At 40.2% G+C, this 21,289-nt stretch overlaps 1 protein-coding gene across 1 annotated transcript; it reads right to left on the bottom strand.

The window, feature by feature from the left end:
• Window positions 1–12,833: 12,833 nt before the first annotated feature.
• LOC137894661 (amine sulfotransferase-like) lies at window positions 12,834–16,057 on the bottom strand. Its single transcript, XM_068740111.1, has 6 exons — window positions 15,910–16,057; window positions 15,607–15,812; window positions 13,889–14,015; window positions 13,332–13,426; window positions 13,065–13,230; window positions 12,834–12,988 (listed from the first exon to the last, which is right to left on the bottom strand). The coding sequence occupies exons 1-6, from the start codon at window positions 16,049–16,051 to the stop codon at window positions 12,834–12,836; spliced, it is 891 nt and encodes a 296-aa protein (XP_068596212.1). The 5' UTR covers window positions 16,052–16,057.
• Window positions 16,058–21,289: the final 5,232 nt, after the last annotated feature.

Genomic DNA, 21,289 nt, shown 5'->3' with positions numbered 1-21,289 from the left:
ACACCACCAGGAGCCACGTACCGTCAGAAACCTCAATCCCGTGACGTCCAAGCTCCACATCCGGCATCGGTGGAGAATCTCCGCTAACACCGGAAGATAACAAGCTGGAGGTCGCCATCTTAGGACCACTAACCAGAGATTCATCACTCCATCATGCCTTTAGCCGGTGTTAGATCACCCTCGCTCTGAGGAGGGAGCAGCTCCCCCTCATGGCAGCCAAAGAGAGCGAGCTTCCGGTGCTGAACCGGAAGTGCACATACGAGTGTGGTGCGCCCTCGTGTGGCGTGACGGAATAACATGAGGCTGCAGTCTGTTCGCAGGAGAACTCAAAAGGTTCCAGACGGAGATGAAGAAAGGGGCAACCTTGTCTTGTTAGCCGACCAGCTGGAATAGATTAGAGAGGAAACCATGACACTGCATTGTTTATAAAAATAAAATAAAACATAAAATCATCTTTTGATACTCTTTGAACTGAACATCAAACAGGATTAGGAAATCCTAACGTCCTGTTTTATTACTACGTATAAAACAGGAAGCTTCAGTCTTCCTCCTGCATGATTTCATACTTATTCCTCAACCAGGAACACAAAATGAGGAATAAAAATATCTTGTAATTCTTACAATGCCCACGCTTTAGTACATTTGCTGCCTGCTAAGTTTGCTGTTAACCATGAAATGTCTGTCTGTCGGTTTCCTCTCGTGGATGAATGCTCTTACACCACCAGGCATGCAACAGGCATGCAACAGGCATGCAACAGGCATGCATTTCAGTGGTACTTTTATCACATATAATTCTCAGTGTTTGTGCTCTGTGAGCGCTCAAGACATTAAACCTTTGCTCAAATAACATTTCAGGACCAGAACTGTGTTAAAGGCTCGCGTGAAGTTCTCCATCCAATCAGAACTTCCTCTAAAACTAATAATACCAATAACTAGAAAAGCACTCTGAGAGCGCAGACCTCCGCCAAGCAGCTCATTCCCCTCAATATTAGTTTTACACCGTCCACATGGTGATCTGGATCATCATCAAAGGGTTCCAGATTATTCTTGGTATCTTTATACACCAACCATGAAAAATAAACGTTAATTAGAGTTCATGTGCATTTCTTTTAACAGATTTTTGAATCTGTAATTGGAGTTGGAGTGGAATGTCAATGTTCATAATAGTTAATAATTATCACTGTTAAGGTCTAATGATGACTCCAACCTGTTTTAAATGTTTATAATAGTTAATAATTATCATTGTTAAGGTCTAATGATGACTCAACCTGTTTTATATGTTTATAATAGTTAATAATTATTATTGTTAAGGTCTAATGATGACTCCAACCTGTTTTAAATGTTTATAATAGTTAATAATTATTATTGTTAAGGTCTAATGATGACTCCAACCTGTTTTATATGTTTATAATAGTTAATAATTATTATTGTTAAGGTCTAATGATGACTCCAACCTGTTTTAAATGTTTATAATAGTTAATAATTATTATTGTTAAGGTCTAATGATGACTCCAACCTGTTTTAAATGTTTATAATAGTTAATAATTATCACTGTTAAGGTCTAATGATGACTCCAACCTGTTTTAAATGTTTATAATAGTTAATAATTATCACTGTTAAGGTCTAATGATGACTCCAACCTGTTTTAAATGTTTATAATAGTTAATAATTATCATTGTTAAGGTCTAATGATGACTCAACCTGTTTTAAATGTTCATAATAGTTAATAATTATCACTGTTAAGGTCTCATGATGACTCAACCTGTTTTATATGTTTATAATAGTTAATAATTATTATTGTTAAGGTCTAATGATGACTCCAACCTGTTTTAAATGTTTATAATAGTTAATAATTATTATTGTTAAGGTCTAATGATGACTCCAACCTGTTTTAAATGTTTATAATAGTTAATAATTATTATTGTTAAGGTCTAATGATGACTCCAACCTGTTTTAAATGTTTATAATAGTTAATAATTATCACTGTTAAGGTCTAATGATGACTCAACCTGTTTTAAATGTTCATAATAGTTAATAATTATCACTGTTAAGGTCTAATGATGACTCAACCTGTTTTAAATGTTTATAATAGTTAATAATTATCATTGTTAAGGTCTAATGATGACTCAACCTGTTTTAAATGTTTATAATAGTTAATAATTATCACTGTTAAGGTCTAATGATGACTCAACCTGTTTTAAATGTTTATAATAGTTAATAATTATCATTGTTAAGGTCTAATGATGACTCCAACCTGTTTTAAATGTTTATAATAGTTAATAATTATCATTGTTAAGGTCTAATGATGACTCCAACCTGTTTTAAATGTTTATAATAGTTAATAATTATCATTGTTAAGGTTTAATGATGACTCCAACAGTGTTGGGCAAGTTACTCAAGATCAGTAATATATTACTTATTACTAGTTACTTGCTGGAAACAGTAATTACATTACTTTACTTATTACTCCCTGCCAAAAGTAACTGGTTACTTATTACTTTAAGTTACTTTTTTTCTTCTCGCCCGCAATAATTGCATCCTTTCTCCCCTAAAGTCTCACTTTGCATGTTCAACATTACCGGATGTTTCTTCATTGTAACTTCTCATTGTTGGTTTAACTCCAAACCGGTTCCTGAACACACGACATGATGAGTCCTGAGTCAGTCTGGACCCTCATTTGAATAAGTGAACACAAACACTTTTACTCTGTAGGAATTAATAAATTGCTGACTAAATGAAACCACATCTGGACTCAAACTGATAACGAAACACACTTTTTGAACAATCTCAGTTGTTTATTAAAGCAGGCAACACTCCGGCGCAGCCATGACGACAGCGCTTCCTTGTGTTTCTTTTGGCTGGTGAGGGATTTTATTCTTGACTTGTCCTGCTGAGACTCGGTATCGAAGCAAGAGAGCCGACATGCTGCATTCAACCACCGACGTCTTCCTGCCGCATGCGTCTTATTGCATGCACTGAGCTTCTGACACGGAATAAAGCTGCACTTCTTTTAGATGTCAATTAAAGCTTCATTCAGTTTGATATAGAGATATATTTTTTATATTTTGTTTTCATTTAGGATTCAAGGGAAATTGGTTTTAAAGTTTGAGTCCAGATGTGGTTTCATTTAGTCAGCATAATACAGTTTATGTTGTTTGTCATTAACAACAAGCTGCACGACGCTGTGGTGCGGCGTTCTCCAGGAGCTTCATGTGCCCGTGTGACACAACTGCCTGGTTTATGATGAGTGCTGCAAGGACTACGAAGCTCAATGCAGCACCAGTGAGACCTTTTCTCTCCTGACGTACGAATAATGCCACTCAGTGTAGAGAAACAGAGTCAACACTGTAGATGCTGATACCTTGGTACTAAAAGAAATGCTCTGCACTGATTTTCACCATCAGAGAGCCAACTCTCAGATGCCATCTGATGTTCCATGTAATAATAAAATATTTGTCGTCTTTGGTCCTCAGACGTGTTTGTGTGCAACAGGAAACTCGTGTAAAGGGCGATGCGGGGAAGCCTTCAAAAGAGGTCAGAGGTGCAGCTGCGATGCTCAGTGCATGAAGTTCAAGCAGTGCTGCTCAGATTACGACAACCGCTGTGACGCAGAAGGTGCGCTTTGTCAATCAGACTCAACACGCATGTTAGATTTGACTTCACGTTGTCACACCCAGAGGCATCAGCATGACGGTTGTTGTCCTGATAAAGACTCATTTTTGTTTCATTTGAGGATTCTGGGTCAATGAAGCAGCCGGAGCAGCATAATAATTCATGTATGTTTTCAAAAAAATAATTGTATAAAAGTAATTAAGACAAGCAAGTGTGTTTTGTGTTTGTTACACGCGTACAAAATGGTATCCTAGCAAGCAAAGGTAACAAAGAGCTTAGTGCTTTAATCTTTTCCTTTGCTGTTGGGACATTAAAGCAAGCCCCTGCTTTGATCTAGGCCGAGGTATAAAAGCAAGTGCTTTGTGATGCAGGATTCAGACCTTGAGCAAATGACAGCAGTGAAAGATCGGATGAACAAGAACCCTCAAATGAAGCCACAGCGTGAGACTGAGACCCAGCGGACCTCCGACTCTGACCGCAATCTCTTCAGAAAACTGCGGGAGATGGCTGCAGAGAAGCAGGCGCTGGAGTTGAAGCTGAAACAGGAGAGATTGGACAACCAGGCGCTGCGCATGGCGTACCAGAAGCTGGAAGAGGAGCACATCGAACAGCAGGAACAGAATTCGGACACTCTGGAATGGCTGCAGGCGTCCAGGGAAGCAGACCTTCAGAGAGCCAGCAAAGGGATCGATAAACTCCGTGCTGCTCTCAAATCATCGGAAGATGATTGTAACCGGCTCCAGCTGGAGAAATGCGCTCTCTTAGGAGAGGCAGAGGATGCCAGAATTCAGCACGAACATGAGAAGGTAGGCATTACAATACTGCCCCCCAGGGGTGGAGTCATTTATTGGTATTTTATTGCTTGTACTGTAATACATTCTACTGTTTGACTGTACGTGTACTGTAATACATGCTACTGTTTGACTGTACTTGTACTGTAATACATACTACTGTTTGACTGTACTTGTACTGTAATACATGCTACTGTGTGACTGTACTTGTACTGTAATACATGCTACTGTTTGACTGTACTTGTACTGTAGTATATGCTACTGTTTGACTGTACTTGTACTGTAGTATATGCTACTGTTTGACTGTACTTGTACTGTAATACAGCGGTCCCCAACCTTTTTCCTGCCACGGACCGGTTTCATGCCGTGAAATCTTTTCGCAGACCGGGGGGTATAAATAAATATTTAATATCAATATCTACTTGTCTTTTAATCCGGGTTCTTGTCTTTTAATCCGGGCTCTGGTCTCAATGTGCCGAAGCAGGTTTTAACCCTTCATTGCTCGTTAACGGAGCGAATCAGCTGTTAATACCCGAGTTTTAAGTCTTAGTCCTGGTTTCTCTTCTTGGAGGTCATCACCTCCTCTTCTTCCTCCTCTTCTTCCTCCTCAGTTGGACTTTTCTCCTTAGTAAAGAAGCTCTCCAAATACTTTTGTTTCTTTTTATTAATTTTCGCGAGTTCATGGCTGTTTTTTTTCAACGCATAAAGACGCGATTGTTACGTTGGAGAAAATCCGGCCGTTTTTCAAAATAAAACACCTTTTAGACGCTAATAATCGATGCAACGGAAATTGTATACATTAGTTATTCTTTCTTTGCGGCCCGGTAACAAATGCCTCACGGACCGGTACCGGGCCGCGGCCCGGTGGTTGGGGACCCCTGCTGTAATACATACTACTGTTTGACTGTACTTGTACTGTAATACATACTACTGTTTGACTGTACTTGTAGTAATACATGCTACTGTTTGACTGTACTTGTACTGTAATACATACTACTGTTTGACTGTACGTGTACTGTGATACATACTACTGTGTGACTGTACGTGTACTGTAATACATACTACTGTTTGACAGTACTTGTACTGTAATACATGCTACTGTGTGACTGTACGTGTACTGTGATACATACTACTGTTTGACTGTACTTGTACTGTAATACATACTACTGTGTGACTGTACGTGTACTGTGATACATACTACTGTTTGACTGTACGTGTACTGTGATACATACTACTGTGTGACTGTACGTGTACTGTAATACATACTACTGTTTGACAGTACTTGTACTGTGATACATGCTACTGTTTGACTGTATTTGTACTGTAATACATGCTACTGTTTGACTGTACTTGTACTGTGATACATGCTACTGTTTGACTGTACTTGTAGTAATACATACTACTGTTTGACTGTACTTGTAGTAATACATGCTACTGTTTGACTGTACGTGTACTGTGATACATACTACTGTTTGACTGTACGTGTACTGTGATACATACTACTGTTTGACTGTACTTGTACTGTGATACATGCTACTGTTTGACTGTACGTGTACTGTGATACATGCTACTGTTTGACTGTACTTGTACTCTAACATTCTATCTCATACATATATTCATCATATTCTTCATCATCAGGTGAAGCTGGCTCAAGAAGCGACCGTTGCCAAGGCAGCGCTAAAGCAGCTCCAGCTTCGCTCGACGAAGAATCACGAGATGAAGCAGGAACACGAGCACCACGATACGGAGGCTGTGGAAAAGCTGCAGGCGGAGAAGCAAGCAGAGTTTGAGCGGTTCACTACATCGATCGCTAACCTCCGAGCTGCTCTCAAGTCATCGGACGATGAATGTAACCGGCTCCACGAGGAGAGTTGGTGTCTCTTAGAAGAGGCAGAGAATGCCAGAGTTCAGCACGAAAATGAGAAGGTAGGCATTACAATACTGCCCCCCAAGGGTGGAACTGTTTGACTCCTGCCCTCAAAGCATGCACCTCTTTGGCCTCCTTCAAAACGCATCTGTGGAGTAATTTATTGGTATTTTATTGGTATTGTTAAATGTCGATGATTAAGGACTTTCAATGGAAACAAGACGGCAAGGGCTTTTTAGAAACGCTCCTCTTAGACAGGATATTTGACTGTACTTGTACTGTAATACATGCTACTGTTTGACTGTACTTGTACTGTAATACATGCTACTGTTTGACTGTACTTGTACTTAACATTCTATCTCATAAATATATTCATCATCAGGTGAAGCTGTCTCAAGAAGTGACCGTCGCCAAGGCAGCGCTGACGGAGCTCCAGCAAGAATTCAGGAGACAGGAGAACCACAACACGGAGGCCGTGGAAAGGCTGCAGGCGGCCAAGGAAGCAGAGTTTCAGAGATACCGCAAATCGATCGCTAAACTCCGTGATGCTCTCAAATCATCGGACGATGATCTTAACCGGCTCCAGCAGGAGAAATGCTCTCTCGTAGAAGAGCCAGAGAGGGGGAAAAGTTTTGACGTCCAGGCGCTGCACATGGCGCACCAGAAGCTCAAGCACGAGCACATGAGACAGGAGCAGCGGAATAAGGAGGCTGTGGAAAGGCTGCAGGCGGCCAAGCAAGCAGAGTTTGAGCGATACAGCAGAGGGATGGCTAACCTCCGTGCTGCTCTCAAATCATCGGACAATGACTGTAAGCGGCTCCAGCTGGAGAACCGCTACCTCTTACAAGAGGCAAAGAGCGCAAAAACCAGAGCCTGAATCCAACTATATAGCTTTCTGGATTTATTTCTTATTCATTCCTATTTCTTATTCTATATATTATTGTTGTGTGTGTGTGTGTGTGTCCTTGTGCTGAGAAAGGCGCCTATAAATAAATTTTTTGATTATTATTATTATATTTTGTGTGTTTGTTTTCTTGTTTTTTGATAGTTTGAGGAGCAACATCTTTGCATTAAGCCTATAGCTCTGACACTGCTTATTGACAGCTCTGTGAATTCCCCTCTCCACCAATCGCATCGTCTCCATGCTGAACTGATCACTAATCAATAGCCTGTTGGTGTAAATATTCCCTGTTCAGCACAGCGACGTTCTCACAAAGGATTGATCCTGCTATTCATGGATGCTGCAGGTGCTCTTTCCAACATGGAGCCCTTGTTTATCGCTGCTCCCCCTAGCGGTGGACTGAGGGAAAACATTTTTATATTCCTCTCTGAAATAGCTGAATAGTTAAGTGTCTAATATTTCGCTTTGCATGCTTTTGATACAGACAGCAGTATACCGGTAATTGTCAAAAGAAACCTCAATAAAATGTCGCGTTATTTTTGCAAGAATTACTTTCATCTTGAAAATGTTGTGCTTTTGAGGATCATTATTAAAGAGCTTGGGGATCCGAGTGGAAACCTGTTTTTATAGGAATATTTTATGCAGCATTCAGATCAGGCCATGATTGTTACTCAAGGTAGAAGGAACATTTCACAAAACACAAAACAACACATTAGGACGGGGCAACCGAAGACAGATGTCAAATATTCATGAAATATCCCAGAGATTTCTCACGTAGGGACAATTACAGATGCAAATAACACAGGAGGTGTTTCTCCCTCTTTTATCGAGTTTATTGTCTTATGTTTAATGTTTTACTTCAAAGCTCAATAAAACTTTTGAACATGAAGTATTTATTTACTGGAGAACTCCTGCAGACATCAGCTGGAAGACGTTCTCCTCCACTGAAACCACATCACCAGTGAAGGGTAGCAGATAAAGCTCATAAAAGAAACCATTGTATCAAATGTTCCAGTCGGGCCATGTTTGATTCCATTAAATGCAACTGGAGCAAAGAGGAACGGGTTCATTTTTTTTAATTGTAGATGACGCCACCATGTGGCCTATTGGAAGCAAGCTATGCTGTCTCTCCCACCTTCCACACAGCATCAGAGGGACGCTCCCTTATAAATAAGATAAAAGCAGCATGCAAGAATGACTGGCACACAATCAGACACGCCCCTTGGCTCTGATTGGTGGTCTACATTCAGGTGGAGTACCGGCATACTTCCCTGGGGTCATTGATACCTCACGGAGTGAATTGAAGAAATACTGATTAACCACACAATGTTGGATAGAGAGGTGGATTAACGCTTTTATTTTATTTTGAATTGCAGGAACACTGTGACAGACACTTAATTCCAAAAGTATTACAGATTTGCATGAAACTATTAGAGATATCAGGAACAGCTGATCAAACTTCAGACAAAATCTATGTTGGAATCCGACAAATAATTTAGGGCCAAAGATTCTATTCCATTCTATGTATCGAGCTTATGGGAAAGCAGCATTCTGAAACTGTACACTATTAAAGCAGAAAACTACTATTTTACACTGGTAAACTTGTGACGGGATATTTGCATGATGTTCAGTAACTAAATGGCCACACTGAGTTTAAAATAGGGCATTGGAAAAATCTATTAGTAACTGCTTGAGTAATAAATTTGGTATTTCCACCGACAACCTAGCAAGGTTCTCTCCTGAGATAAATATGGGACACCAAATGTTGTCTCTGAAGATGGACGAGAGCTTTCCCCGCTGTCGGTGAAGGACTGCCCTGTTCTGAGTGAAAAGAAAAAAACAAGTCTAGTATTCATGTTTTTCTTTTCACAGGAAACACTAGTTTTTTGAATATTATGTGTGTGCACACTTATTAAAGATTCCATCTTCAGTAGCACCATCAGGCACAGGTGTGCTGACGCTACCTTCTCCCTCCTCTTCCTCGAACCCCACGTCCACACCATTAGCAGGCACGTTGGACAATGATCTGTCTCCCATCAATTCATCCATTACGTCATAAAATTTAAATTTTGAACGGTCAAAACCACTTTTTTGATTGTGACTTTTGGCCTTAGAATATCCGCTCTTCAAACCTTTCCAGCGTTTTTTTATCTGCTCGATGTTTCGCTCGATTCCTTCTTCCATCAGCCGGTCATGGACTTGTTTGTAGAACTCGGAGTTTCTAGCCTTCTACCGTCAAGTCTTTCAACAATTTTAAGGTCTTTTAGGACACCGACCAATTATACCTCCCGCTCGCCATGTCTTTCGCTTGCTCTGCTTAGACTAGCTTCCGGGAATAACAGAATAATAATAATAATTAAAGCCGCAAGCGGCGTTGCAGGCCCTCGCCGGCCGACAGGCCGTTGAGCTGACCCGCCGACGCACGCCGCTTTTGTCCTGAGTGCTTCACAAGTGTTTAGATTTGAGCTGCATGAGTAGCTCACCGTTTAATCAAATCTGTATTGGGATAATATGGGACATTTTAGCCATTGCCATGGCAACAGTGTAAGAAATGCAGCCTGGGTGTCATTGACCTTTTCGACTGGCATGTGTGTGAGAATGTATGTGGCAAATTTGGGACGTTTCCATGCTAATATGTCATTTTCATAAGATTGGTGATTGTTTTGTGTGGCACTCATTTGATTAACATGGAGAACTTTGGCCACACAGTAAATATAACGACATGGTTATACACACACCCTGTGTTTGTTGGTGTGTGTGTGTGTGCGTGTGTGCTGTTGAGTGTCGTTGTGTGTGGGCGTGAGTGTGTTGGTCGTCGTCAACAGCATTGCGAAGTTGAATGCCTAGGGTTGACGCCTCTGAGCCCAGGAGACATACGGGTCCAGGAGAGATGGCTTACAACCAATCACCTTCTCCGCAGCACGTGCAATGCGCTGCAGTCTGTGTCTGTTTGATGATCATCTTCTATTGTGGCAGGTTGAGGATCAGACAGCCTTGGTTTACACGTTTGTATCTAAATGAAGCAGAAAACTCCCACAACACTCCGAGGTAAAATTGAAAAATCAGGCTCCTTCATTCCATAGTCCGTTCAACAATTTTACTGGATCATTCACAGTTAAGTCCTCCTACTTATTTAAGTACAATACGGTAAAGAAACCGTGTGGCTCAGTTCCTCCAAGATCCCGAACATTCTGCCCTACCTTCACACTCATGAGCAATTGAGAATGCTCTCTCTCAAAGTGACAGTAACATGCCTGAGTCCCAAAACAGCAATATCAATATCCAGTTAGGAGGGGAGTGAGCTGCTTGGAGGAGGTTTGTACTCTCTGAGTTTTAGTTCATGTTAGATTGTGTTTGTTTTGTATGGAAACAATTTCCTGATTGCTTGAGTTTGGAAGGAAAATCCTTTGGGATAGGTGCGAGTCCTACGTCTCTAATTTTATTTGCTTAAAAGCAGAGGTGTCCAAACTGTTCCACGGAGGGCCGAGATACTCCGGGTTTCCTTTCCAACCATCTCTCCAGCAGCTGATCTGAATAATGAGCGCCTTCTCTCAAATTGAAGGAGGTATTGATAATTAAAATCACCTCCTTTAGTAACCGGCTGGAAGGAAAACCTGCAGCGTCTCGGCCCTTCGTGGAACACTTTGGGCACCTCTGCTTTAAAGGAAAAGATAGAATACTGACCTTTGGCTTTTTATCCTCCAGTCCTGGAGGCATAAATTCTGGTGTGAGATGACAGGCAAAAAGCCGTGGAGATGGTCGTAGATGGTAGTTTTCTCGGTTACGAATGTGCTCAAGCCACGGCATTTTTCCCATGTTGTTTGGATATTTACTCAGCCCTCCATCAAACTCGTAGATGGAGATGATGATCTGCTGAGTCCATATAGTTCCTGTTCTTGGACATAAGAGACATTAAATCATGTGATGTGAGACTCTGATTCCAGCCTGAAAAGGTGTGTATGCAGGAGAAGAGTTCGTTTCACTGACCTGATTTTGGGTAAGTGACAAGGAATACATCACTGCCTCTGATCTCAAAGCTCTGGAGTGAGTCAATGATTTCTGCCGATGTGAATTCCATCGGGAAAATATAGTTTTTATATCTGCCGAGACACTTACTGATCCGTTCCATGTTACCGCTGCCTTGTGCATGAACAAGGTTCAGGAAGAGAAGCAGAAGTTCAGAGGAATTATATTTCAACTTTGGACATTGATTTTTAAATGACAGTGGGGGAATCTTCCTTTGTACTTGTGTTTGAAATCGTGCCAACCAGCAGCACTCAGTAACCTAGAAAAACAAGTTTGTGTGCTAAATCTTATTTTTAAAGTTATAGTAAACGTTTATGTTATGAGTATCTTTATTTATAGGACAAGCTGAGAAAACCAGTAAATACCAAGCCTGCAGTTAAAACATTTTTTTTAATCAAACAAGGAAAATACTTGATATATTCGGGCAGCTGTGAACAGTGTTGAGATAAAACAAAGTGAAAATGTTCTATCTCCAGCTGTGTCAATGGATGTTTAAATGTGCCACAATTAAGACCTTAAAAAGCATTACAAAGCATTGAATGGAGTTCAGACTGACATTGGGTATTAAGACAGAAGACAGTGTGAAAGTAAGCAAAAGGAGCATTCCACCACAACAAACCTTCCTACACATTTGCACCAGAGTTTTGGGAGACAATGTGTGTGAGTAATACTTAATTAAAGACCTGGGGGTTCGTCAAACAGAGGAGGCCACTGAGCCTCAGCCACCCTGAGATGGTTAATTCCCAGAATAAGTTCAGAAATTAATGAATATTGTTATTCAGTTATCAAGCTCCTTTACTGTGGAATCGGCTCCCCGTTTTGGTTCGTGAGACAGACACCATCTCTATGTTCAAGAGTAGATTAAAGACTTTCCTTTTTAACAAAGCTTATAACTAATCAATGCAGTAATCAGTATAATCAATCTGCTGTCATTAGGCAGCATTGGTGGCTTAAAATCATGACACGCTGAGCTCCTCCCCCTTTATCTGATTATTCATGTTATAAATAGATGTGTGCAATATGTCTCTATTCCCCGTAGTCTTGTTCGCTCTCTCCCGCTGTTTGTCCCTCTCTCTCTTTCAGGTCCTTCTGTCCGTGGTGCTGCAGAACCTGGACCTGTGTCCCTCAACACTGAAGTCCACGTCGCTTGTCCTTCTGTCCGTGGTGCTGCAGAACCTGGACCTGTGGCCAAAGGGCTGATGTCCACGTCGCTAGCATTAGCATTTAGTTTTTGTCTGCTCCTGCTCTGTCTCACTATCACTTCCCTATCCATCTCCTTGACTCGTCTCCGACCTGCCATTCTCTCTCTCTCTCTCTTTCTCTCTCTCTCAACCCAGCCGGCCAGACAGATGGCCGTCCACCATGAGCCTAGGTTCTGTCCAAGGTTTCTGCCCGTTAAAGGGAAGTTTTTCCTTGCCTCCGTTGCTCTTGTGGGTCAAGTTGGGTTCTGTGTTTCCCTGCAGGTCTTTCCCTGCTAATCCTGTAAAGTGCCTTGAGATGACTTTATGTTGTGATCTGGCGCTATAGAAATAAAACTGAATTGAATTGAATAGTGTTTCCACATAGAGACATCCAACAGGTCACAAAGTATCGTAAAGTATGTTTAATTCATGCATTTTGCACATTAACTATTGAATTAATAAGGATGTTCCAGCATCACAGGGTGGGCGTGGCTTCCTTCTTTATTCCAGATGAACTTCAGAGACAAATCCCTGAGTTTTTCCTGAAGGAGTTGATCGACTCGTTCACTCTGAGCTACAGTTAAGTAGTTCTTCCAGTCACCGATCTGACCTGTAGTTAAAACATATAAACAATAAACCACTTATGATGTTTGTTCACGTGCCATATGTTAGTTATGTTACATTACCTTTGCGGATAAAATCTCCCTTCACTGATGTCAGAAACTTGTAGTTTGCTTTTGGATCCTCCTTCATGTTCTTGAATGTAGATTTCTCTACAACTTTTTCAACGTCTGCTTCACTCAGGTTTTTACCTAAGAAGGTGCAGATCTTAATAACTGCTGTCTTCAGGTCCTACAAGACAAAGAAAAAAAGCTTTATGGAAATACCTAATAAAACAGTGGAGTAGTTTAAGAATAATTTTCTTTGAATTATTTTTGAAATGCTAATATTACCACAATCATGTCCTCATAGGTCAGATAGAGGATGTCGTACTGGTCGCTCTTTGATTTCCACTTTTTGACATGGTCAAACCAGGAGGCCGATGCGACTGCATGATAGAAGAATGTCGTTCTTCAAAAACTGTTCACCCAAAACTGATAATTAAATCATCAAATTTTGCCTCCTTGCATCAACAGAAAGTATTTTGTGTTTGTCTTCCAAAACAGTTCAGTCATTATTAACATATTTTTTCACCTGATATCATCTCTGTCACATCCTAATTTAAGTTTCAATTAAGCAATGGTGAGTAGATAATTACTTTTTTCCTTGAAAATAGTAATATTTTAATTTCAAATGAAAATTGTATTTATACAGTTCAAGCATTTTATAAAAAATATTAATTTGGGAATTGATTCCAATATTTGTGCCAAACTTCATGATCACTGGTTATTTTATTAAAAGTTATCAACAGTTGATTTGATGAAATATTTTATCAAGTATTTTATATTTGGATGTAACAACACTCCAGAGGCAGATACAAAGCTTTAAACATCAGTCTGAAGTTTCTCACCTTTTCCCTTCATAAAATCTTCAAAGAAGTCCTCAAGACTCTCTGGAGTATCCAAGTTACTGTAGATTTGACAGAAGTGGTAATAAGAGACGATGATGTCCTTTGGATTCCTTATCACGTAGATGATCTGATGTGGAAACAATGATTTATTTTTAGTTTTCCCTTTATACAAGATAGTCACATTGAGATTAAAAATCTCTTTTTCAATGGAATCCTGGCCAAGAGGCAGCAAAAGTTACACACTATTAGAAAAAAGTTTAAACAATTAAAATAACCGTCAGAACTTAAGTTCGTCTCAAGTGCACTCACTCTGGATCTAAAGGCATTCGAAGAGATCAGGTCTGTTAATTTTGATATTTTATTTTGCAACATATTTCATGGAGAAGTAGCAGAATAGACAAAAACCCTTTTTAATAGTTCTGTATAGGCAAATGGAACACAGAGCATCAAATGATTGCTCCAAGCCAAAGAGAAGGAATCAACTCTTCTACGTCTGATTAAATTACAGATGTGGAAGCGCAGTCGTCCAAGCATTGCCTTGTAAATAAAAATGTACCAATGTCTTATCCTCATGGTGGACAAAGAAGGCTATCATATGCCTCTTGAAAAAAAAAACAGGATCGGGAATTGGAAAAAAATCTAGAGGAGAAAATTAAACAACGAACTGATGAATACGCAACAAACCCAAACAATCAAACGTTGATTGAATTACAAAATTACAATTAGATGATATCTTATCAAATGAGATAGATTTCATATAACAACTTAGATACAACGATTATGAACATAATAAGTCAGGCAAGATTGATGCGAATCAACTCCAACGCAACAGAGAGAGATCTCTCATAACAGCCACTAAAGGGTTAACTGGTGAGTGCACGCAAAGTGCTTGCTCTTTTGGGTCAAGTTGGGTTCTGTGTTTCCCTGCTACTCCTGTAAAGTGCCTTGAGATAACTTTCTGTTGTGATCTGGTGCTAGAGAAATAAAACTGAATTGAATTGAATTAGAACAGAAGGACTGCAAGGACATTGGACTCGCAGACTCCCCTTTATCACAACAACCATCAATCAGTTGTATTGGCAATAGAATAATTACTAAGCATAATGACAATTATATAATTGATAATTGCAAGAGCAATCAAGTAATCATTAAGTGGAGATTGAACAATGTTAAGTAACTGATCTACAGGGACGGTTAGTAGGACAATAACTGTCTGCAGAGGTTCCCATTCACGCTTCACCGAAAGACCTTCGTGTGCGGCAGAGTTTTCGTGATAAACAGTTCTGGACTGCATCTCCGTGTTTGACACTCAGAAATTATGACTTCCTCCCACATTGTTACTTAAAATTTCCCTTGTATAAACACCTGCCTGCTGTTCCAAGAACCAAAGAATGTGTGCCTATATAAGCGAGATGTGCTCACTGCCCTTGGCTTCAGTCGGACAACCGGTGTTCTGCTTGTATGACTGAAGCCCCAAGGCCTTGGTAAAATAATTAAAGACCAATCTTACATAATCATGTGTCTTTATTATACAATTATTCAAAGTAACAGAAAACTGCCAACACAACATCAGTCACAGTGTCAAACTCAAGGCCCGTGGATTTGATAATTAAAATCACCTCCTTTAGTAACCGGCTGGAAGGAAAACCTGCAGCGTCTCGACCCTTGGTGGAACACTTTGGGCACCTCTGCTTTAAAGGAAAATATAAAATACTGACCTTTGGCTTTTTATCCTCCAGTCCTGGAGGCATAAATTCTGGTGTGAGATGACAGGCAAAAAGCCGTGGAGATGGTCGTAGATGGTAGTTTTCTCGGTTACGAATGTGCTCAAGCCACGGCATTTTTCCCATGTTGTTTGGATATTTACTCAGACCTCCATCAAACTCGTAGATGGAGATGATGATCTGCTGAGTCCATATAGTTCCTGTTCTTGGACATAAGAGACATTAAATCATGTGATGTGAGACTCTGATTCCAGCCTGAAAACGTGTGTATGCAGGAGAAGAGTTCGTTTCACTGACCTGATTTTGGGTAAGTGACAAGGAATACATCACTGCCTCTGATTTCAAAGCTCTGGAGTGAGTCAATGATTTCTGCCGATGTGAATCCCATCGGGAAAATATAGTTTTTATATCTGCCGAGACACTTACTGATCCGTTCCATGTTACCGCTGCCTTGTGCATGAACAAGGTTCAGAAAGAGAAGCAGAAGTTCAGAGGAATTATATTTCAACTTTGGACTTTGATTTTTAAATGGGTGGGGGTTGGAATCTTCCTCTGTATTGTTTTTGAAATCGTGCCAACCAGCAGAACTCAGTAACCCTAATCAGTAAAATCAACTTGAAAAACAAGTTGGTGTGCTAAATCTTATTTTTAGTTATTGTAAACGGTTTTGTTATGAGTACCGGTATCTAGACGCAAAGTCCCCCGTTAACTAAAAAGTTATGTTTTGACAGAAATTATTCACTCAGAAACATTTATACATATATACTTAAAACCTCACTAAACGTTAACGGCACTTAATATTTAAGTGCTCTGTTGACTCATTCGATGATTTTGATTTAGCAGTACTGTTCCAGAATAAAGAGTTGCAGCTCAAATCTAAACACTTGCGAAGCACTCAGGACAAAAGCGGCGTGCGTCGGCGGGTCAGCTCAACGGCCTGTCGGCCGGCGAGGGCCTACAACGCCGCTTGCGGCTTTAATTAGGCCCGAGCGCCTATTCTAGGCGTAAGGGGCTATTGCTTTTGCAACGCAGAAGACGACAAGTTGACGAGCGCAGCTCGTCAACCCTCGGGATCCAACGATGCCATGAGGACAACCAACACACTCACGCACACACACACGACACTCAACAACACACACACATACAGACACACACGAACTTCGTGTGTGTCTGTATGTGTGTGGTGTTTAGTGTCGGGGTGTGTGTGTGTGTGTTGATCGATTTTGAAATGTCTGTCTGTCGGTTTCCTCTCGTGGATGAATGCTCTTACACCACCAGGCATGCACCAGGCATGCAACAGGCATGCAACAGGCATGCATTTCAGTGGTACTTTTATCACATATAATTCTCAGTGTTTGTGCTCTGTGAGCGCTCAAGACATTAAACCTTTGCTCAAATAAAATTTCAGGACCAGAACTGTGTTAAAGGCTCGCGTGAAGTTCTCCATCCAATCAGAACTTCCTCTAAAACTAATAATACCAATAACTAGAAAAGCACTCTGAGAGCGCAGACCTCCGCCAAGCAGCTCATTCCCCTCAATATTAGTTTTACACCGTCCACATGGTGATCTGGATCATCATCAAAGGGTTCCAGATTATTCTTGGTATCTTTATACACCAACCATGAAAAATAAAAGTTAATTAGAGTTCATGTGCATTTCTTTTAACAGATTTTTGAATCTGTAATTGGAGTTGGAGTGGAATGTCAATGTTCATAATAGTTAATAATTATCACTGTTAAGGTCTAATGATGACTCAACCTGTTTTAAATGTTTATAATAGTTAATAATTATCACTGTTAAGGTCTAATGATGACTCCAACCTGTTTTAAATGTTTATAATAGTTAATAATTATTACTGTTAAGGTCTAATGATGACTCCAACCTGTTTTAAATGTTTATAATAGTTAATAATTATCATTGTTAAGGTCTAATGATGACTCCAACCTGTTTTAAATGTTTATAATAGTTAATAATTATCATTGTTAAGGTCTAATGATGACTCCAACCTGTTTTAAATGTTTATAATAGTTAATAATTATCATTGTTAATGTCTAATGATGACTCCAACCTGTTTTAAATGTTTATAATAGTTAATAATTATCACTGTTAAGGTCTAATGATGACTCCAACCTGTTTTAAATGTTTATAATAGTTAATAATTATCACTGTTAAGGTCTAATGATGACTCCAACCTGTTTTAAATGTTTATAATAGTTAATAATTATCATTGTTAAGGTCTAATGATGACTCCAACCTGTTTTAAATGTTTATAATAGTTAATAATTATCACTGTTAAGGTCTAATGATGACTCCAACCTGTTTTAAATGTTCATAATAGTTAATAATTATTACTGTTAAGGTCTAATGATGACTCCAACAGTGTTGGGCAAGTTCCTCAAGATCAGTAATATATTACTTATTACTAGTTACTTGCTGGAAAAAGTAATTACATTACCTTACTTATTACTCCCTGCCAAAAGTAACTAGTTACTTATTACTTTAAGTTACTTTTTTTCTTCTTGCCTGCAATAATTGCATCCTTTCTCCCCTAAAGTCTCACTTTGCATGTTCAACATTACCGGATGTTTCTTCATTGTAACTTCTCATTGTTGGTTTAACTCCAAACCGGTTCCTGAACACACGACATGATGAGTCCTGAGTCAGTCTGGACCCTCATTTGAATTAAGTGAACACAAACACTTTTACTTTGTAGGAATTCATAAATTGCTGACTAAATGAAACCACATCTGGACTCAAACTGATAACGAAACACACTTTTTGAACAATTTCAGTTGTTTATTAAAGCAGGCAACACTCCGGCGCAGCCATGACGACAGTGCTTCCTTGTGTTTCTTTTGGCTGGTGAGGGATTTTATTCTTGACTTGTCCTGCTGAGACTCGGTATCGAAGCAAGAGAGCCGACATGCTGCATTCAACCACCGACGTCTTCCTGCCACATGCGTCTTATTGCATGCACTGAGCTTCTGACACGGAATAAAGCTGCACTTCTTTTAGATGTCAATTAAAGCTTCATTCAGTTTGCTGAGCAAATTTAAAAGGGACAGCTACCAGCATTGCTTTCTGCACTGAAGGTAAGGGCCGGATCCGGAGTCGGTTCTGTGGGAATAGAGGATTAAGTATCAACTTTAAAACCAATTTCCCTTGAATCCTAAATGAAAACAAAATATAAAAAATATATCTCTGGGATTGTTTTCATCTAAATTATGCTGCTCCGGCTGCTTCATTGACCCAGAATCCTCAAATGAAACAAAAATGAGTCTTTATCAGGACAACAACCGTCATGCTGATGCCTCTGGGTGTGACAACGTGAAGTCAAATCTAACATGCGTGTTCAGTCTGATTGACAAAGCGCACCTTCTGCACCACGGCGGTTGTCGTAATCTGAGCAGCACTGCTTGAACTTCATGCACTGAGCATCGCAGCTGCACCTCCGACCTCTTTTGAAGGCTTCCCCGCATCGCCCTTTACACGAGTTTCCTGTTGCACACAAACACGTCTGAGGACCAAAGACGACAAATATTTTATTATTACATGGTTCATCAGATGGCATCTGAGAGTTGGCTCTCTGTTGGTGAAAATCAGCGCAGAGCATTTCTATTAGTACCAAGGTATCAGCATCTACAGTGTTGACTCTGTTTTTCTACACAGAGTGGCATTATTTGTACGTCAGGAGAGAAAAGGTCTCACTGGTGCTGCATTGAGCTTCGTAGTCCTTGCAGCACTCACCATAAACCAGGCAGTTGTGTCACACGGGCACATGAAGCTCCTGGAGAACGCTGCACCACAGCGTCCTTTGCAGCTTGTTGTTAATGACAAACAACATAAACTGTATCTTTAAAAATGTCATACATTTTTAACTTAATAATTCATGTATGTTTTCCAAAAAAGAATTGTATAAAAGTAATTAAGACAAGCAAGTGTGTTTTGTGTTTGTTACACGCGTACAAAATGGTATCCTAGCAAGCAAAGGTAACAAAGAGCTTAGTGCTTTAATCTTTTCCTTTGCTGTTGGGAGACATTAAAGCAAGCCCCTGCTTTGATCTAGGCCGAGGTATAAAAGCAAGTGCTTTGTGATGCAGGATTCAGACCTTGAGCAAATGACAGCAGTGAAAGATTGGATGAACAAGAACTCTCAAATGAAGCCACAGCGTGAGACTGAGACCCAGCGGACCTCCGACTCTGACCGCAATCTCTTCAGACAACTGCGGGAGATGGCTGCAGAGAAGCAGGCGCTGGAGTTGAAGCTGAAACAGGAGAGATTGGACAACCAGGCGCTGCGCATGGCGTACCAGAAGCTGGAAGAGGAGCACATCGAACAGCAGGAACAGAATTCGGACACTGTGGAATGGCTGCAGGCGTCCAGGGAAGCAGACCTTCAGAGAGCCAGCAAAGGGATCGATAAACTCCGTGCTGCTCTCAAATCATCAGAAGATGATTGTAACCGGCTCCAGAAGGAGAAATGCGCTCTCTTAGGAGAGGCAGAGGATGCCAGAGTTCAGCACGAACATGAGAAGGTAGGCATTACAATACTGCCCCCCAGGGGTGGAGTCATTTATTGGTATTTTATTGCTTGTACTGTAATACATACTACTGTTTGACTGTACGTGTACTGTAATACATGCTACTGTTTGACTGTACTTGTACTGTAATACATACTACTGTTTGACTGTACTTGTACTGTAATACAGCGGTCCCCAACCTTTTTCCTGCCACAGACCGGTTTCATGCCGTGAAATCTTTTCGCAGACCGGGGGGTATAAATAAATATTTAATATCAATATCTACTTGTCTTTTAATCCGGGTTCTTGTCTTTTAATCCGGGTTCTTGTCTTTTAATCCGGGTTCTTGTCTTTTAATCCGGGTTCTGGTCTCAATGTGCCGAAGCAGGTTTTAACCCTTCATTGCTCGTTAACGGAGCGAATCAGCTGTTAATACCCGAGTTTTAAGTCTTAGTCCTGGTTTCTCTTCTTGGAGGTCATCACCTCCTCTTCTTCCTCCTCTTCTTCCTCCTCAGTTGGACTTTTCTCCTTAGCAAAGAAGCTCTCCAAATACTTTTGTTTCTTTTTATTAATTTTCGCTAGTTCATGGCTGTTTTTTTTCGCAACGTATCAAGACGCGATTGTTACGTTGGAGAAAATCCGGCCGTTTTTCAAAATAAAACACATTTTAGACGCTAATAATCGATACAACGGAAATTGTGTACATTAGTTGTTCTTTCTTTGCGGCCCGGTAACAAATGCCTCACGGACCGGTACCGGGCTGCGGGCCGGTGGTTGGGGACCCCTGCTGTAATACATGCTACTGTGTGACTGTACTTGTACTGTAATATTACAGTACAAGTACAGTCAAACAGTAGTATGTAGTTACATACTACTGTTTGACTGTACTTGTAGTAATACATGCTACTGTTTGACTGTACTTGTAGTAATACATACTACTGTTTGACTGTACTTGTACTGTGATACATGCTACTGTTTGACTGTACTTGTACTGTAATACATGCTACTGTTTGACTGTACTTGTAGTAATACATGCTACTGTGTGACTGTACTTGTACTGTGATACATACTACTGTTTGACTGTACTTGTACTGTGATACATGCTACTGTTTGACTGTACGTGGACTGTAATACATGCTACTGTTTGACTGTACTT

This window comes from Brachionichthys hirsutus, chromosome 6, assembly GCF_040956055.1.
Source record: "Brachionichthys hirsutus isolate HB-005 chromosome 6, CSIRO-AGI_Bhir_v1, whole genome shotgun sequence".
Taxonomy (NCBI): Eukaryota; Metazoa; Chordata; class Actinopteri; order Lophiiformes; family Brachionichthyidae; genus Brachionichthys; species Brachionichthys hirsutus.
This window is presented reverse-complemented; position numbering and strand designations above follow the sequence as displayed.

Bases quoted from the DNA above. Each gene is read 5' to 3' on its own strand.
- LOC137894661 (XM_068740111.1), bottom strand. From the start codon at position 16,051: ATGGAACGGATCAGTAAGTGTCTCGGCAGATATAAAAACTATATTTTC. The intron at 13,427-13,888 runs GTGAGAAACTTC...TCTATCATGCAG, and splicing joins AGATTTTATGAAGGGAAAAG to TCGCATCGGCCTCCTGGTTT. The intron at 13,231-13,331 runs GTAATATTAGCA...TTTGTCTTGTAG, and splicing joins CCTATGAGGACATGATTGTG to GACCTGAAGACAGCAGTTAT.